This window comes from Crocodylus siamensis, chromosome 9, assembly GCF_052110815.1.
Source record: "Crocodylus siamensis isolate JL-2025a chromosome 9, ASM5211081v1, whole genome shotgun sequence".
NCBI classification, from domain to species: Eukaryota; Metazoa; Chordata; order Crocodylia; family Crocodylidae; genus Crocodylus; species Crocodylus siamensis.
This window is the reverse complement of record NC_143403.1, coordinates 42800923-42816096: the sequence shown is the minus strand read 5'-3', so window position 1 is coordinate 42816096 and position 15174 is coordinate 42800923. Positions and strand designations below refer to the sequence as shown.

Here is a 15174-nt window from a genome sequence, read left to right as displayed (position 1 = left end):
TTTCTTGTTACTCAAAGCAAGAAGTCTAAGGTTGTTCCCGTCTCCCCAGGGTGGCAACACCGAACACACGCTGTCTCTTTGTTTGTCCACTATCGTAACTTTCTCATCTCAAACCGTCTAATCCTCAAGTTTCTTACCTCATCTTTTCAGATAAGGAACTCCCAATCCTATTCGGTTTTTGGTTTTCTTTCCTTCTAGGGAAACTACTGTACCTGGTTAGCCCACCATACCAACCATAGCACTCATTTTGCCCAGTGCCCTATATGGCACTCTGTACAATGTATTTGCTCTGTTTCAGGAAGGTCTAAAGTTATGCTAAGAGCCTGAGCTTAACTCAGTTTGCCTGCTACAGACTCCAGACACTGTTGTAAGAGATGGACAGGATATGGAGAACTTTAGAATGGAAGGATAAGAGAATAGTGGGTACCAGCAACAAAGAAACATGGGGGACAAACTTTAAACAATGGGGCAGTAAAAGCCGCATCTCCCTCTCCCTAGGAGAGGGCTCATTGAGACTAGACAAGACTGGGAAGGCCACCTCAGACCCAGTTGGAGATGCATGTCAAGTTTGCTCAGATCACTGCTGAGGGATTGGGCTGCTCAGGGGACCACAGGCACCACCCTCCCTGGCTTCCAGATCCCAGTCAGGTTTGGCTGGAGCTGGGCCCCCAGCTGTTCAGGCCAGGACAGTTCAGGGCATGCACAGAAGCATGGCTGCAGGCACTGAGGGAGCTTTCAGGTCTGACAGCAAGGCGCATGGCAAATTTAGATGCCTTCAGGGTTAGGCAACTGCTGAGCGGCTGGCTTTGAATTGCAATTCAGGATTCAGGCAGAGCCTATGCACCTAAGTTCTTTTTTTGGGTCTGACCCAGGACGACCAGGCAACACACTGCCTTCTTCCTATTATCTAACCTACACTTCCCTTGCTGCAAATTGAGACCATTGCTGCTTCTTGTCATCTGACACCACCGAGAACAGTCTGCCCCATCCTCTTTCAAATCCCCCTTCAGGTAGCTTGAAGGCTACTAGTAAATCCCTTCTCAGTCTTCTCTCCTCTAAACTAAATAAGCCCAGTACCCCATCTTTCCTCATTAGTCATGTCACCCATCCCCCTCACCATTTGTCACCCTCTGCTCGACTAATTTGTCCACATCCTTTCTGTAGTGGGGGCCCAAAACAGAACACAGTACTCCAGATGTGGCCTGACCAGTGGTGAACAGAGGGAAATAATCACTTCCCTTGACCTAGTGGCAACACACCTACCAATGCAGCCCCCATATGCTGTTAGCTGCCTTGGCAACAAGGGCACAGTTGGCTGGCATTCAGCTTATTGTCCACTGTAACCCCCAGGTCCTTTTCTGCAGAGCTGCTGCCCAGCCAGTCAGCCCTCAGCCTGTTGCATGGGATTGTTCCATCCCAAGTGCAGGACTTGGCACTTGCTCTTGTTGAACTTCATGAGATTCCTTTTGGCCCAATCCTCTGATTTGTCCAAGTCACTCTGAAAACTTGTTTGATTACAGGACTACAAGACTCCCAGAGCAGCAGCCCCAGCCTATAGCTACAGCTGAGTCTTGGCTGTCCTGGAGCAGGCCTAACACAGCCTGGAGCAACTGGCTCTGTCCCAGTTGCAGCAGCTTTCACACTCAACATCATTCTAAATAGGAGGCAGGAAGACTTCCAGTGGGGAGAGGCTGATTATGCCAGACAGAGGTCCCTGTGCCAGGGCTTTGTTTCTCCAAGCTCCCTGCACAAGCTCAGGATTCATATGAAGCAAGGAGAGTTCTTGCATGGAGTTCCTGCAAACTCCAGTCCATTCCTGCAATGCAGCACAGCTCTTCATAGCTTAGTCTCAGTGAGGAAGTAGCACCTAAACCCAATTTCAACTCATCCTTCACATGGTAGCAAGTCTGGCCTCAGTCTGACTTTTTCCTCAGGCAGACACAGAGTAACAGAGCAATGTGTACCAACCAGCCAGCTAAATTAAGTTAGGAGATGTCCCAATGTGAGTAGAATGACAATTGACAGCTGAGGGGTGTGGTCAACTACAGACAACTGTCCTCTACCAAAGGGAGTTTGCACAATACAGGACAACATATCCCTTTGTTTGTGATTTACTAGAATCCATTTTTCAAATCCTATTGCTAAGCCTAACAGGCTCTAGGTTCTTTGCGCCTGGAGATGCTAACATCCCACCCCTTTCTCAACTCAGCATTCAGGGGCTAAAGACATGTCAGCACCAAAGAACAGCAAGACTTGTTCTACAGGAAGAGCCTCTTCTAATGAAGATAAGTGTGGAGTAACGGCCTCTTTCTGCTGATGGTGAACTCTGAAACAGGAACATGCTTCTCAGCTCCCTTGAGACGAATGGTACTGTATTATCCACTTCCCAGCAACAGATATAAATCAGGGAGGTCAGAGCTAATCAAGGGTAACTCAGAGGCAGAGAGATGAGGAAGAGAAGAGAACCCAGATGTCCAGACCTCTACCACACACCAGCCCAGAGACCTCAGTGTAGCTTCTCCTTGGTTCTTCCATTCCACTAGAGGGAGCAGGCCCGTTCAAGGTGACCTCAGCCCTGAGGAGAACAGAGGCAGCACCCACAGGTTTTTCTCCAAAAGTTGTTTATTGAACTTTTCTTAATGTTATTCAAAAAGATTCAAATTTTAGATAAAAAGAAAAACCCTGGTGTAAAATCCAAACTAAACATCTGATCCATGGACATGCTCCAATACACGCAAGATGAAGGGCTCCACTGGGCTCTTGCAGCATGATGTTCCCTGGCCAACCTGAACCAGGGCACCTCCCTCCACTCCCACTCCAGAACCAACACAGGGAAGATATGCATACACAGCCCCCTGCTGGTGCCTGACCCGCTCATTGGGCTCCTTACTACCATGGTGCTACAGCTGCAGGAGCCCAGGGGACAGACAGAACTCTCTTCCCCCTGCCCTCCAGCAGGTATCTTTCCACTTGCTCCAATACCACCAGAGAGTTAGCAGCCTACACAGGTGGAAAGGATTTCTGGGCTCATAGATTTAGGCACAAAAAGATTTCTTTTCCTTGAGTGAGGAGTGCATGCATAACTTGAGGCATCCACCCACTTCACTCCACTGGGGCTCATCACAGCTCTCCTCTCCTCCACACAGCAACAAATACCAACTTAAGGGGGGCAAGAAATCCAATGGCTTTAACTGAATGCGACCAGGACACAGCACATTGGGTTGCCAGCCAGGCCTTGGGGACGGATGGGTGGGTCAGAGAAGCCTTAGCTCTCCTGGAAGAGGCTGTTGAAGAAAATAAGCCAAGTGAGCGTTCAGTGATTATTGGGGACTATACACAGATGGCATTTGCCTTAGCAATGGATAGGTTTGCCTTTGAGACATCACACACTTGCTTAATAGATTTCCCGGCAAGAGCTCTTAACACAAGCCACACGTGGTTAGTAACTAGTGGATCTGCTAAGTGGGCTCCCATGGAGCAGCCCGCTAGGGAATCAGACGCCTTTAGGTCATGCTGGGTGTAACCAAGCCCTGAAGCATTATCATGAGGCGGCGGGCAGCCTTGCCCAGGCTGTTGTGGGGCTCCGCCTGCAGGAATTGGAAAAGCTTCTGCCGCACCTGGCTCATGACAGAGCCCATGTGGTCTCGAGTGATGGGGTCGCTGTGATCCAGGTGCATCACTGCCTCCTCCAGGTAACTGAATGGAAAGAAGAGAAAGGTCAGGGTTATAAATGGGTTCAACAGCCAGTCCCAGCTCCAGCCTGGGCCATGTGCAGACACTTCCCTCCATCTAGCTTTTCCCAGCTCAACTAGTTCAGACTTTGGAAAATGCTCCCTGTCCAGTGCAGAACTGCAGCCCCAAGCCCACTGCTTGGGAACCTGGCTGCTCAGACCAAGCTGGGACAGTCACATGCACAAACTCCCTAGGGTTGTGTGAGGGTTGCACTTTGGCATTCCTCATCTACAAGTAGTATAATGAGGGGTCCTATGAGATTCATACCAGAAGTACAGATTTAATCGGGTGCCAGAGCCAGGGCACAAAGTCACCTACCAAATACAAGCTGGAGTAGGGAAAGCAGGGTGAAAACAAATATTGAACAAGAAATAAGCTGAAATGACCCATTTCAAGTGTGACCAAACATGGTAATGAACTGGAGAGCAGCTGAAAATGTGCTCTGAGAGCCAGCGTGTGGCTACAGAAGCCATCAGGAGATAGCCCCCTCCAGGCTAACCTCAAATCTCTCCACCTCAGGCTGTGGTGTGCTTTGACATTTTACAAATCATGCAGTCAGCCCCTTCCTGCTCCAGAATCTCTCTCCGCTTTCATTTAAAAAAGCTATGGCTTGGCTGACATGACAGTTCTACTGCTAGTTTAGGAGCACTGGGGATGGGGGCAAAAGGAATTGTACCACTGAAGCACACAGGTTGTTAGCAGAACCCTAACCTAAATGCAGATAAGCTGAGGGGAAAAGTCCTATGGCCAATACAGCTCATTCTGCTGGGGTAACTGGTTTTAGCTACACTGACAAAAGGACTTGTTAGTGTAACAGCATCCACACAAAGGTTTCCTGGTCTAGCTCTTTCAGCAAATCCTTTAATATCCAAACAAGACCCAAGTCTCCAACTATGGCTGCAAGGAACCCTTACACTCACTCTGTAATAGGAATGTTGCATCTTCACTTCACACAGAATTGTGTTCTTGGATTGGCTAACTCATCAAGAAACAGGACAGAGGCCAAAGCAACTTGGATTTCAACAGGTTAGCAGCCAAAGTTCATCTCCAAGCTCTTCGATGGGCTTGAACTCAAGCTTCCTTTTCATCTCTGCTATCATAACTTGTGTTAGCCAACCTAAGCTCACACTTTGTGCACTTGCAATACCCTGACAGCCTGCAGCAGATCACATCTTAGACCTACCATTTCGGCCAAGTGGGGTATAGACCCTGAAACTGAAAGACGTCAACTTTAAGTGGCAGTAGTGATACTTATGTCACTGCCTACTGATTTAATAGAAAGTCACCAGCTACTGTGCTTATTCCACAATTCCAACCATCACCTACCAGCACTCCTGCTTGCCCAACTTCATTTCCCTTTGTTGCTGAATATTGTGCTGGCAGTGTGCTGAAGAATTATGGGATGGGATAAAGTTGCATTCAGTGTCGCACCAAGTAGCACTACACTATCTAGATTAAGCCAGAATCAGACTTCACATTTTAAACCTCTCTGAATTACCACAGAAACCAGATGCCACAGAAATTGCAGCCCCCTGGCTAAGTCCGCCTGAACAAGGGTGATCAGGACTTGCACCACTGGTGCTCAGAATATCTTCTCTTTGTATACGGTATATGCCACAAACAACCAACTTGGCATCTTGCTCCAACAGTGATGGTAGCTAACACAAATCCTACAGTTAATGGACAGCTCAGTGACAGCTTCAGCTCAACACTACTTAGGACATTCCCTGAGGTCAATGCGTTTAGCATCTAGGAACATGCCTGAAGTCATAAGAACACAAGAAGTGCCATACTAGGTCAGACCAATGGCCCATCTAGTTCAGTAGCCTGTCAACAGTGGCCAACATGGATGCTAGAGGAAGAGTCAAACCAAATAGATTTAGCGTGATCTATCCCTACCTTCCCTGGCATCCACCATTATTGGTTTAGACGCCAGAGGAAACATCTTCAAGTGTTCTGTTCAACCGCTATTAATAGAACTATCATCCATGACTCTGTCTGTATGTTTTTGAACCTAGCTATGCTATCTGCCTCCATCACCTCCTGTGGCAATGACTTCCACAAGTTAACTATGTGTTGCATAAAAAAAGTATTCTCTCTTTTTAGTTTTAAATCCCTCTCCTACTAATTTCAGCGGGTGCCCCTTAGTTCTAGTATTCTGGGATTTGGTGAACAACAGTTCCCTGTTCACTTGGTCCACACCCTTCATGATTTTCTAGACTTCTAATCATACCGCTCCCTCAGCCTTCTTTCTAAGCTGAAGAGTCCTAGCCTTTTTTAGTCTCTCCTAGTCCAGCTACTGCTTCATATTACTGATCATTTTAGTTGCCTCTCTCTGGATCTTTCTAGTTCTACTACATCCTTTTTGAGATGCAGAGACCAGAACCGCACGTACATTCACTATGTGGCTGCACCATGGATTTATATAATGGCATGATGTTCCCCATTTTGCTTTCAATTCTCTTAATGATGCTCAACATTTTCCTAGCTTTGTAGTTGTCACTGCATATTGAGCGGATGTTTTTAGAGAACACGCTCAGAGCTGGAAAGGAGGTCTAGGATCACACCCACCTCAGTTTCAGTTCAGTCCGGGTACCCAAATCTGAAGAGAGCTGCTGAATGAGAGAGAGGAGGACAGGCTGGGACAGTGGACATGGATGCTGCCCAAAAACTTGCTGTGGATCCACAGTCTCACAAACATACAGGACCAGATTCAGATCAGCTGCAGTGAGAGCCTAACAAGAAAAATGAGTCAGAGATGAGTGGGATGGAGAGGGGTATGAGGAGCCCTATAATGGCAATAACAAGACCCTATATGCCTAGGTAGAGCTGAATGGTGTTCCCATCCTCTCCTGTTTGGAGACCCCCTGCTCATTCAGACCTCAAGGCACACATTTAGTTCCAGGAGAGCACACTCTCTCATCAGAAAACCCAACACAGCCAACTTAGCTGTATCTGCTTAGGAGCTGGTTGGGACCATGGACCACAATGCGTGAGGTAATGGTGTAGAGTAACTGCTATGCCATGGCAGCCAGCCCTTTACTCAGGCACACAACACATATGGGTTACATTTGTTCAAAGACATCTGAGATTGAACAAACCAGGGCTTGGTGCTGGCCAGATGCAGGGTAGGAAACAGGACGGAGCCAAGATCCCACCAGTGGTCAAAACATAATACACTCCACACATAGTAGGGTTGAACGCATGCATCTTTTGTGCCCCCCCCATCTTCACCCACTGCCAGTGGCAGTTTGCCACAGCCTTCAGGAAAATCTGTCAGCAGTGGTCAGGACAGAATACTCAGTACTAAGGGCACTTGCCCTGTCAAAGTGTTTTGCCACTAGCAATTAGCTGCCCTGACACAGCTGTGGTGTCAAGTGGTGCACAGCAGCAGGTGCCTGCCCCATTGCACTGCTGTGGCTGAAGCGCAAGACTCACTTTGGAACGACTCTGACAAGTGGCAGAGGAAGGGGAAGGGAGGAGAAGGGAGTCTTTCCCCATTTCATCCCTCAGGCAGAAGAGGGGATCCCTTGGCTCCTTCAGAAGGATCAGCCCCATAAGGCAGCCCATGTACCTGCTGGAAAGCTTGGTTGAGGTGGCCCTGTTGCAGCAGCTGCAGGATGTGAGCCTGCTGAGACTGGAAGTCCAGGTGAGCAGAGGGGATGGGCGTGCCTGCCGCTGAGCGCATTGCCTGCATGATGCTTGAGGTGACAGCTGCTTGCTGTTCCTTCATGGCCAGGCTCACCTCCCCCTTGATGACTCGCTGCACCTGGGTCAGAATGGACTCCTGCATGCTAGAAAAAGAGTGAGCCCTGAGAACAGCATTAGAGATTTCACTGCTTATGCTTACACCTGACAAACCTGGGATTCAGATCTTAAGAGGGATGCTTTGTACTTCAGCACAAGCACCAGAGGGCTCATACAAACTGCTTGGAGGCCCAAGTACAAACAAGGAGTACCAGTGAAGGGTACACACAGCCCCCTGGGGCTCTGTAGAGCCCTCATGGTGTGCACCCTTAAAATACTTGCTCCAGTGCACATGCTGAAGTGACTCAGATTCCAGGGGGCGGGGGAAATAGGATGGGCAACCTTTCCAGGAACTTGTTCTTCCTCATAGCTCTCAGCTATGTTAAGTCTCTAGAGTCTCTGCTGCCAGTGCAAAGCTGCAGGGATCTCTGCTAATCCCCCAGCAGCAGCTTTCCACAAATGTCAGCTCTCACCCCCAGGTGCTACCTAGAAGACGAGAGGGGAGCTGCATTTGCATTCCACTGGTTGGCCTCTTTGTTGAAGCAGCGAGGGTCCCCTGTAGATGCAAGTCTATAGTCTTATTGCCTGGAAACACAAAGGGCCACACTGTGCTACAGACAGTAAGACACTGGATTCAGTCTGTTTGCCAGCAGCTCAGGCATGTCTGTAACATGTGCAGCTGCATCCTGTAGCTGGGATTCAAGGCATGAGCTGCTGCAGACCTAAAAATCCAAACCCTTCTCAGGGTGTGTCTGAAGACATAAGGCAGGGGGAGGCTCCTAGCAGAGGCTTAGAATCCTTTTGCCAAAACAGAGCTAGGCAGATCTAGGCTCTGGGGTCTCTCCCCAGCTCAAGCCTGATTGAGTTTTGCTTCACAGAGTACACAGAGCTTACACTCTAGGGCCCAAGACTCCAGTTTGAATGAAGGCTCAGCTGCAAGTTATGCTGATAAGCAGTCCTCTTTGCGCAGCTATACATGCCTGCACGAAACTCTTGTTGACTGGTTCTGCATACTGCAAATGAAAGGTCCAAGAACTACCCCCTGGGGTAGGCCTGTTTTTATAGGAGAGCTAACAAAGGCCTCTGTTGCACACCTTGCCTGGCCCCACCAACACCTGCATTCCTCAGTGATGCCAATTTTAGCAGGTGCCCAACATTACACCCAGATGCCAACTTACTTGCCCACGATGATATGCAGCTGATGCTGCACTTCAGCATGGACACTGGCCGTGATGCTGGAAGCCAGCTGTTCTGTGGTGCTCTGGAAGGTGGTGATCAGCTGTCGGAGCTGGCTCAGTAGGGGGTCCCGTGCCTCCTGTTCTCGCACCTTTTTGTTCTTCATGTGGGTCTCCAGCTGTTGAATATCTGCAACCATAAGACAGACAGGTGCTTGGGGACACGTGCTAGCTAGGTGTTCTTGGGGAAGCTGAGCCATTGGCAGCTCTGCTGCCTAACCACATGGCATGTTCTAGTAGGGGTTATGGGAGTGTCCCAAAGCCCAGCTTTTGGGCCACACAGCAGACCAATCTGTGAACACCTCTGTGCACTTCCCCAGGCCCCCATCAGGGGTATAGGTAACAGTGACTGAGCAGCCAATCCAAAATGTTCTGTAGCAACAAGTCTTTGCATGGGCTGCTCAGCTCGGCCTAAAAACACAGGGCAAGGGGAGCACACACATCTTTGTGGTACACTAGTGCGAGCTACAGTATTTCATTGGCAATGAGCGGATACATCTGAAAAAGCCAAGAGAGGAAAAAGCTGCAGAATTCAAAAGGGGAATCTTTAACAAAGGCAAGGAGGAAACAGGCTGTGTATAGGATGATCAACCCTGACGCCTCGTAAAAGGAAGGGAGAGGGCACCAGCAGCCTGGGTAAGACAAGGTGAACATGGGCACCAGTTCCTTTACACATTGCCCCACAAGACAAAAATAGGAAGGTGCTGTAATAATGGCTGGTGCAGACACAGGCAGAGTCCAGCACTGCACATGAGCAAGGACTGGATAGCATCTTGCTTGTTAGCATATCCAGGAATTAAACCCCAGGGTTTAGCTCAGTAGAGGGATGCAGAAGTGAAAGGAGCTCCCTCCAAGCGCTGTGCCTCCCAGCCAGTATGGGACAGGAGAGAGAAGTTTGCCTTCTGTCCCCTGCCTATATCAGGGCAAATATATGATGCTTCAGGAGAGTGACAGCCCTACTGCCACACTAGGGAAGTGTGATGATACAGCAAGGCTGTTATCAACTGGGAGACTACAGCTGAGGAACTAGAGCCATGCCTATAGGTCAGACTGGGAGCCAGGAGCACCACAGACTCATCTCAGCTCTTGTAGCAGCCTGAATTTGGTCATACAAACTGCATTGCATGACCAAAGTGAGAAATGAGAATTAAACCTCCCCTCCCTTGCAGATGGATGCCATTGTGGTGCTCTATACTGGGACTGTGGGTTTGTTGTTAACAATGACAGACAGCCAGGCTAGGGAGGGAAGGTTAAGAAATGACTCACATTCCTGTGTGCCCTGCTTGAACGTGTCATTGATCTGCTGGAACATGGACTGGCAGCTCTTCTCAAATGCAGGCAGCACGATGCTCTGGAACGCCTCTCTGTAGGCTGACTGGATGGGTCCCTGCAGGGCATCCGCAGCTGCCCTCGCAATGGTATCTGTAAGGTTCTTGAAAACACACATGCAAGAGGCCCCAGAGTTTAGCATTTTTCTACTATCTAAGACAAGATGGGGGGAGGCATTTTACTTGCTCTGCAACCCAAAAACAGCACAGACAAGGACTGCCCAGCACCAACCAGAAGTATTTCTCTCCCAAACAGTTAACACCCTTTTTTAGTAGATGTGCAGTTAACACTACACTTTGGTGGCAGAGGGAACCCCAAATAGTACATCCTAGAAAACAAAGATTTCCCAGTGTTTAAATTCAAATGCAAAAAAAGCACACACTAAGACTCCTTACCCCTTAAGCCATTAGATCCTGTAGAGGTAATTAAGGCATCTCCAGATTATAAACAATGGAGTACAAGAAATGAAAAAGGAGGGAAGAGGAAGTGCTGTGCAGAAAATCAGTGCAGAAGGCACAGTGATCTGGAAGCTGCAATTCCACAAAAAATATATTCACAGCAAAAGAAGAAAAGCCAAAGAAGGGAAATTCATAATGCATCTGGAGGACAGTGAGAGCACAGGCAATAAGGAAAACAAAAATCTGAAATACCCTTCAGAATCCACTCAATGTGAATTGTCTCGGTCATGAGGAAAGGCTGAAAGAACTAGGGTTATTTAGTCTGGAGAAAAGGCGGCTGAATGGGGGGATTTGATAAAAGTCTTCAAATACCTGAAGGACAATTACAGAGAGGGTAGAGATGGGCTTCTCTCTATGGCTGCAGAGGATATGACTAGGAGCAATGACCTCAAGCTGCAGCAGGGGAAATTTAGGTTGAAGGTTAGGAGGAACTTCCCGACTACAAGGATGGTCAAGCATTGGAATAGATTACCTAGGAAAATTGTGGAATCTCTATCTTTGGAAGGTTTCAACAGCAGGTTAGATAGACACTTAGCTGAGATGAGTCTATACATTTCCATAACCATTTTTATAAGTCTGATTCATATACAACTATAGAGCAACAACATGGTTCCAAGCACCAAGAAGACCACTTATAGCTAGACCAAAGCTTAACAGTGATGTCTGGGATGGTCCTGTCTTGAGCATGGGGCTGGATTAGATGACCTCATGAGGTCCCTTTCCAGCTCTACTTTCCTTAGAACCTATGAAAAAGGGACTGAGCAATCACTAGCCACAGCTCTGCAGGAGCTCAGGGGATTGAAAGGAAATGGCACTATGCTGAATCCAATGGGAAGAGGACCAGGCTACTTCCCTGTACACTATTAACATTAATTACATTTGTAGAGACTCAGTGGAAGATGCTGAAAACAGCGAGGAGAGAGGGATTATATAAAAAGGACCTGGATTAAGAAAGCAGATAGGAAGTGAAGGTAAACTTGGAAAAATGAATTTAAACCATCTTTGGAAAAATACATATTTCACATACATATACACATACACTACACATAGGACAGTGAGACCTCCCCAGCTTTAAAGCTATAATCACCTGCCTGTTCAGGCCAGTAAAGACCAGAAGGGAAAAGGCTGAGCAACAGGAGGGGAAGGCCCAAGAAGAGATATTGCTAAAGCTTCAAATCATGCCTTTTTCTGCAAGCGTGTGTTGCGAGAACACCAGCTCAACATTTTGTTACCCTGCTAACTACTGCGAAAGAGCATTCCCTCAGGAACAGACAGCAGGCTGGCTTTCTACCCACTGACCATGCAACAGCTAGGGTGCTACTTGGGGAGCTTGCAGAAATGTTGGCTTTGGAGCAAGCCGAGGGAAGAGCAGACTGCTTTGTGCTGGGTTTGCTAAGGAGGTGCAGATCCTGGGACAGTCCAGAGAGGTTCTTCATTCCTTTGTACCCTCTGGTGAACTAAAGTCTGGGGTTTAACTTCCCAGTATGCCAACAAGTAAGATGTTACCCAGATCCTGCTCATGTGCAGTGCCAGACTCTGACCATGTCTACACCTGGCCTGAAACTTAGCATGGGGAGACTAAGTAAACTTTCAGAACAGAAAAATAGGGCTGGAAGAGACCTCAGAAAGTTGCCTTGAGAAATCTCAGGGCAGAATCATCCCTGTACAAACCATTCCAGACAAGTGCTTATCTAACTGACTCTCTAAAAACCAGAGATTTTGTAGAATCTGTTGCAATGCTTAAATCACTCCCCTAGTTTTAAAGTACTTTGTAAAATACAACTTAAAATTCCCCTTGTTGCAATTTAAGAGAGTTGCTCTTTGTCCTGTCCCCTATGGCTACAGAGACTAGTCTGTCATCATCCTCTTTATAATCACTCTGCAGGTGTTTGGAGACTTGTTAAATCCCCCCCCATTTTTCTCTTCTCTAAACTAAATCCTGGGTTTTCCCATCTTTCCTCCCAAGTTATATTTCTTAAAAACTTCTACTGATTTTCAATGCTCTCCACTGGGATCTAACCTGTCCATGCTTTTAAAGCGTGGTGCCCCAAACAGAATTACAACTGTCTTGTACATTTAAATATGTATACCCATACTGGGGAAAAATGTCTGTCAAAAAGTCCCTCTGAAAGGGTGTTCACATAAAAGCAGCTCTTGTTCTCTACCAGCATAGGAGGTTCAACAAAAGACAGAAGGTGGAATAGAGAGGGAGCAGGCGTCCAACCAGATTTCCTGTGGTACCAGAAAATGGCTCTCTCTACACTAGCAACTAAACCATTTTCAGCCTCCACTGAAGAGTGAGGATGCTGCCAGTCAATCAGTAATGGATCATTACTTTGGAAGGTCAATGCTGGACAGCCTGGAGATGGCTGCATTCTGGTCCTTACCTTTGATTTCACCAACTTAGTGACATTCTCCTTCAATGTGCCCTCGACAGCTGTGAGTTTGGTTGCAATGGTGTTACTCAGCTGTCCAGTGACAGGGTCCATGCTTTTGGAAATACCTGAGTACAACATGAAGGAGAAAGTGATGCAGATGTAGCTTAAGAGCTAGAAAAGCATTCCCCTTTCCCTAGGAAACAAAAGACCAGTGGGACGCCAAGGCACTCAGGAATGGTATGGCCAGGATACTTTCCAGATGTACCTCAATGAAGTCTACAACCCATTCTGCATTGGCTGAACCTCAGGAAAGTTCACACTCAAACTGCTCACAGAGAAGGGCTGCACACAGCATGTAAATGCCAGTCTGTGTTCCCTACAGAGAATTTCCCACAACTCATTTTTCTAGGTTCTTTGCATCTCTACACTTCTTCAGATACCTATGCAAAAACTCAGAGAGATAAGCAACAGTAGGCAGCCGTAAGGGCTAAATATAGCGCATCCAAAATCCTGCCTCTTGCAGTGCTGATCCTCCTATTATGCCAGCTTTTTGTATTTCAACTCCGTAAGCCAACCAACCATACAGGAAGAATGGTACAAACCTGCCCCGAAGCCCTGGGCATCAGCACTTACATTGGGGCACTGTCTTCTTCATCTCTTCACGAACAGTCCTCTCCAGGCGACTACAGACAGCGGTGGACACGGACTGAGAGAGCTGCTGGGACAGGTGCTCCTGTAACTGCTCATTCCGCTGCTGCCATTCTGTCAGAGCTCGGTCTAGCCTCCTCTCTGATCATACATTAAGGAACACAAGCATTAGGAGATTTCCCCTCTTCTCCCAACACTCACCTAATAGACATCTCCAGAACTTCTGTGGACTTCAAAAAGCCTAATTTGCTTGTCTGGTATCAGCATTCTAGGACACATCTTGCTTCAGCTGGTAAATATGTACTTGCTGAACACCTGCCACCCAACAGGCCACTGGAAGGTTCAGTGACACAAAGAAAGTAGCAGTGTTTTCCCCCATTTATGTTCTGTGAACTTCCCATCTTGACAAGGCATTGAGAAACAGTAGCCTGAATCAGGTGCAGAGGCAAGCTGGCCCTTGTTGATTCTAGCCTTGCTGCACCTTGTTACCTTCATGTGCTAGCACCCAGCTTTTCTGATATCACCCCATTTTGCCCTGAAGCCCCGTGCTTCTCCAAACCCTGACCATATCTCAAGCAAAAACTGAAGCATGGTTTTATGGCACACACCAGACACACACAGACCACTGTTCCAAAGCCTCATGTGTTTCTTCAACATCACCTGCAGTTCTTCACAGGAAAGGTAAATCAAGGCTTTTCTTTTACTCCATCCTTTGTTGGTGTCTTGCCTGAAATTGTGAGTAAACCAACTACACAATGCAGTTTTTCTTTCTGAACTGGAGCATGTTTGCCACCACTGCCAACAAGGGGTATGTTGTGGCTCTTTGGTTAAGACCAACTGCTTACATGGCTTGCAAGCCCATCAGCATGGAGTATCTGCAGCAGGCATAAGGCTCTTGAGGACTTAGCCAGATTTCCTTCTAATGAAAAGATGCTCACCCAGACGTAGCCTATACCATGTCTACTTCCAGAGGGGTTTCCATGGAAGGATACGCTCCTGCTCTTGCTGAGAGCCAATTACTCTCTCCACATGGCCCATGAGGGAGCTCTGCACAGCGTCCAGGTGATCAGTCAGTCTCCGCATCAGCTCCATCTGGTTCTGCCGTAGCTCGGCGAGCTCTCTCTGTTGGTTTCTCAGCAGAGACATCAGCTCATCCTGATACTCGGAAGTCACCTGTTTGCAGAGGAGACAAAAGGGCAGGCACTGGTGACACCACTGTCCACCTCACCTGTAATACAATTAAAGGAATTAGAGCAACTGCATAGACTAAGGGCAATTCACCTTCACAGTCCATGAGCAAGTGCTAAAGTACCAACTTGAACTGTCTCCCCCCAGCAAGATTTATAGCCAGGCCTCAATGAAGCAAAGTGAAAATTCCACCTTCCAACAGGGTCAAAATTTTGTCCCAAGTAGCAGACTGATGAGCTGGGGTATGTTCTTTTTCAAGGTCCTGCTACGCACCTTGCTGAACCAAAAATGAACTACTCAGTAGCAAACCATTCCCAGCTTCCCCCAGGCTATTTATTTAATTCCAAGACCCACTTATTTTATTTATTTTTGCTTCCAAAACAAAAATAGGAAAACCAGTCTGTTCACTTCTTGGATACCTGGAACATTTACATGATTCAAAAGCCTCTGCTGTGAGAG

At 47.6% G+C, this 15174-nt stretch overlaps 1 protein-coding gene across 1 annotated transcript in view; it reads right to left on the bottom strand.

Moving 5' to 3' along the window:
• Positions 1-2604: 2604 nt before the first annotated feature.
• The window catches only part of EDC4 (enhancer of mRNA decapping 4), a 63374-nt gene continuing 50804 nt past the window's right edge, over positions 2605-15174 (bottom strand). The window contains 8 exon segments of the mRNA XM_090062408.1: positions 2605-3696; positions 6304-6467; positions 7307-7526; positions 8658-8844; positions 9981-10146; positions 12889-13004; positions 13513-13668; positions 14520-14700. Of these exon segments, the coding sequence (XP_089918534.1) occupies positions 3504-3696; positions 6304-6467; positions 7307-7526; positions 8658-8844; positions 9981-10146; positions 12889-13004; positions 13513-13668; positions 14520-14700 (1383 nt within the window). The 3' untranslated portion in view covers positions 2605-3503.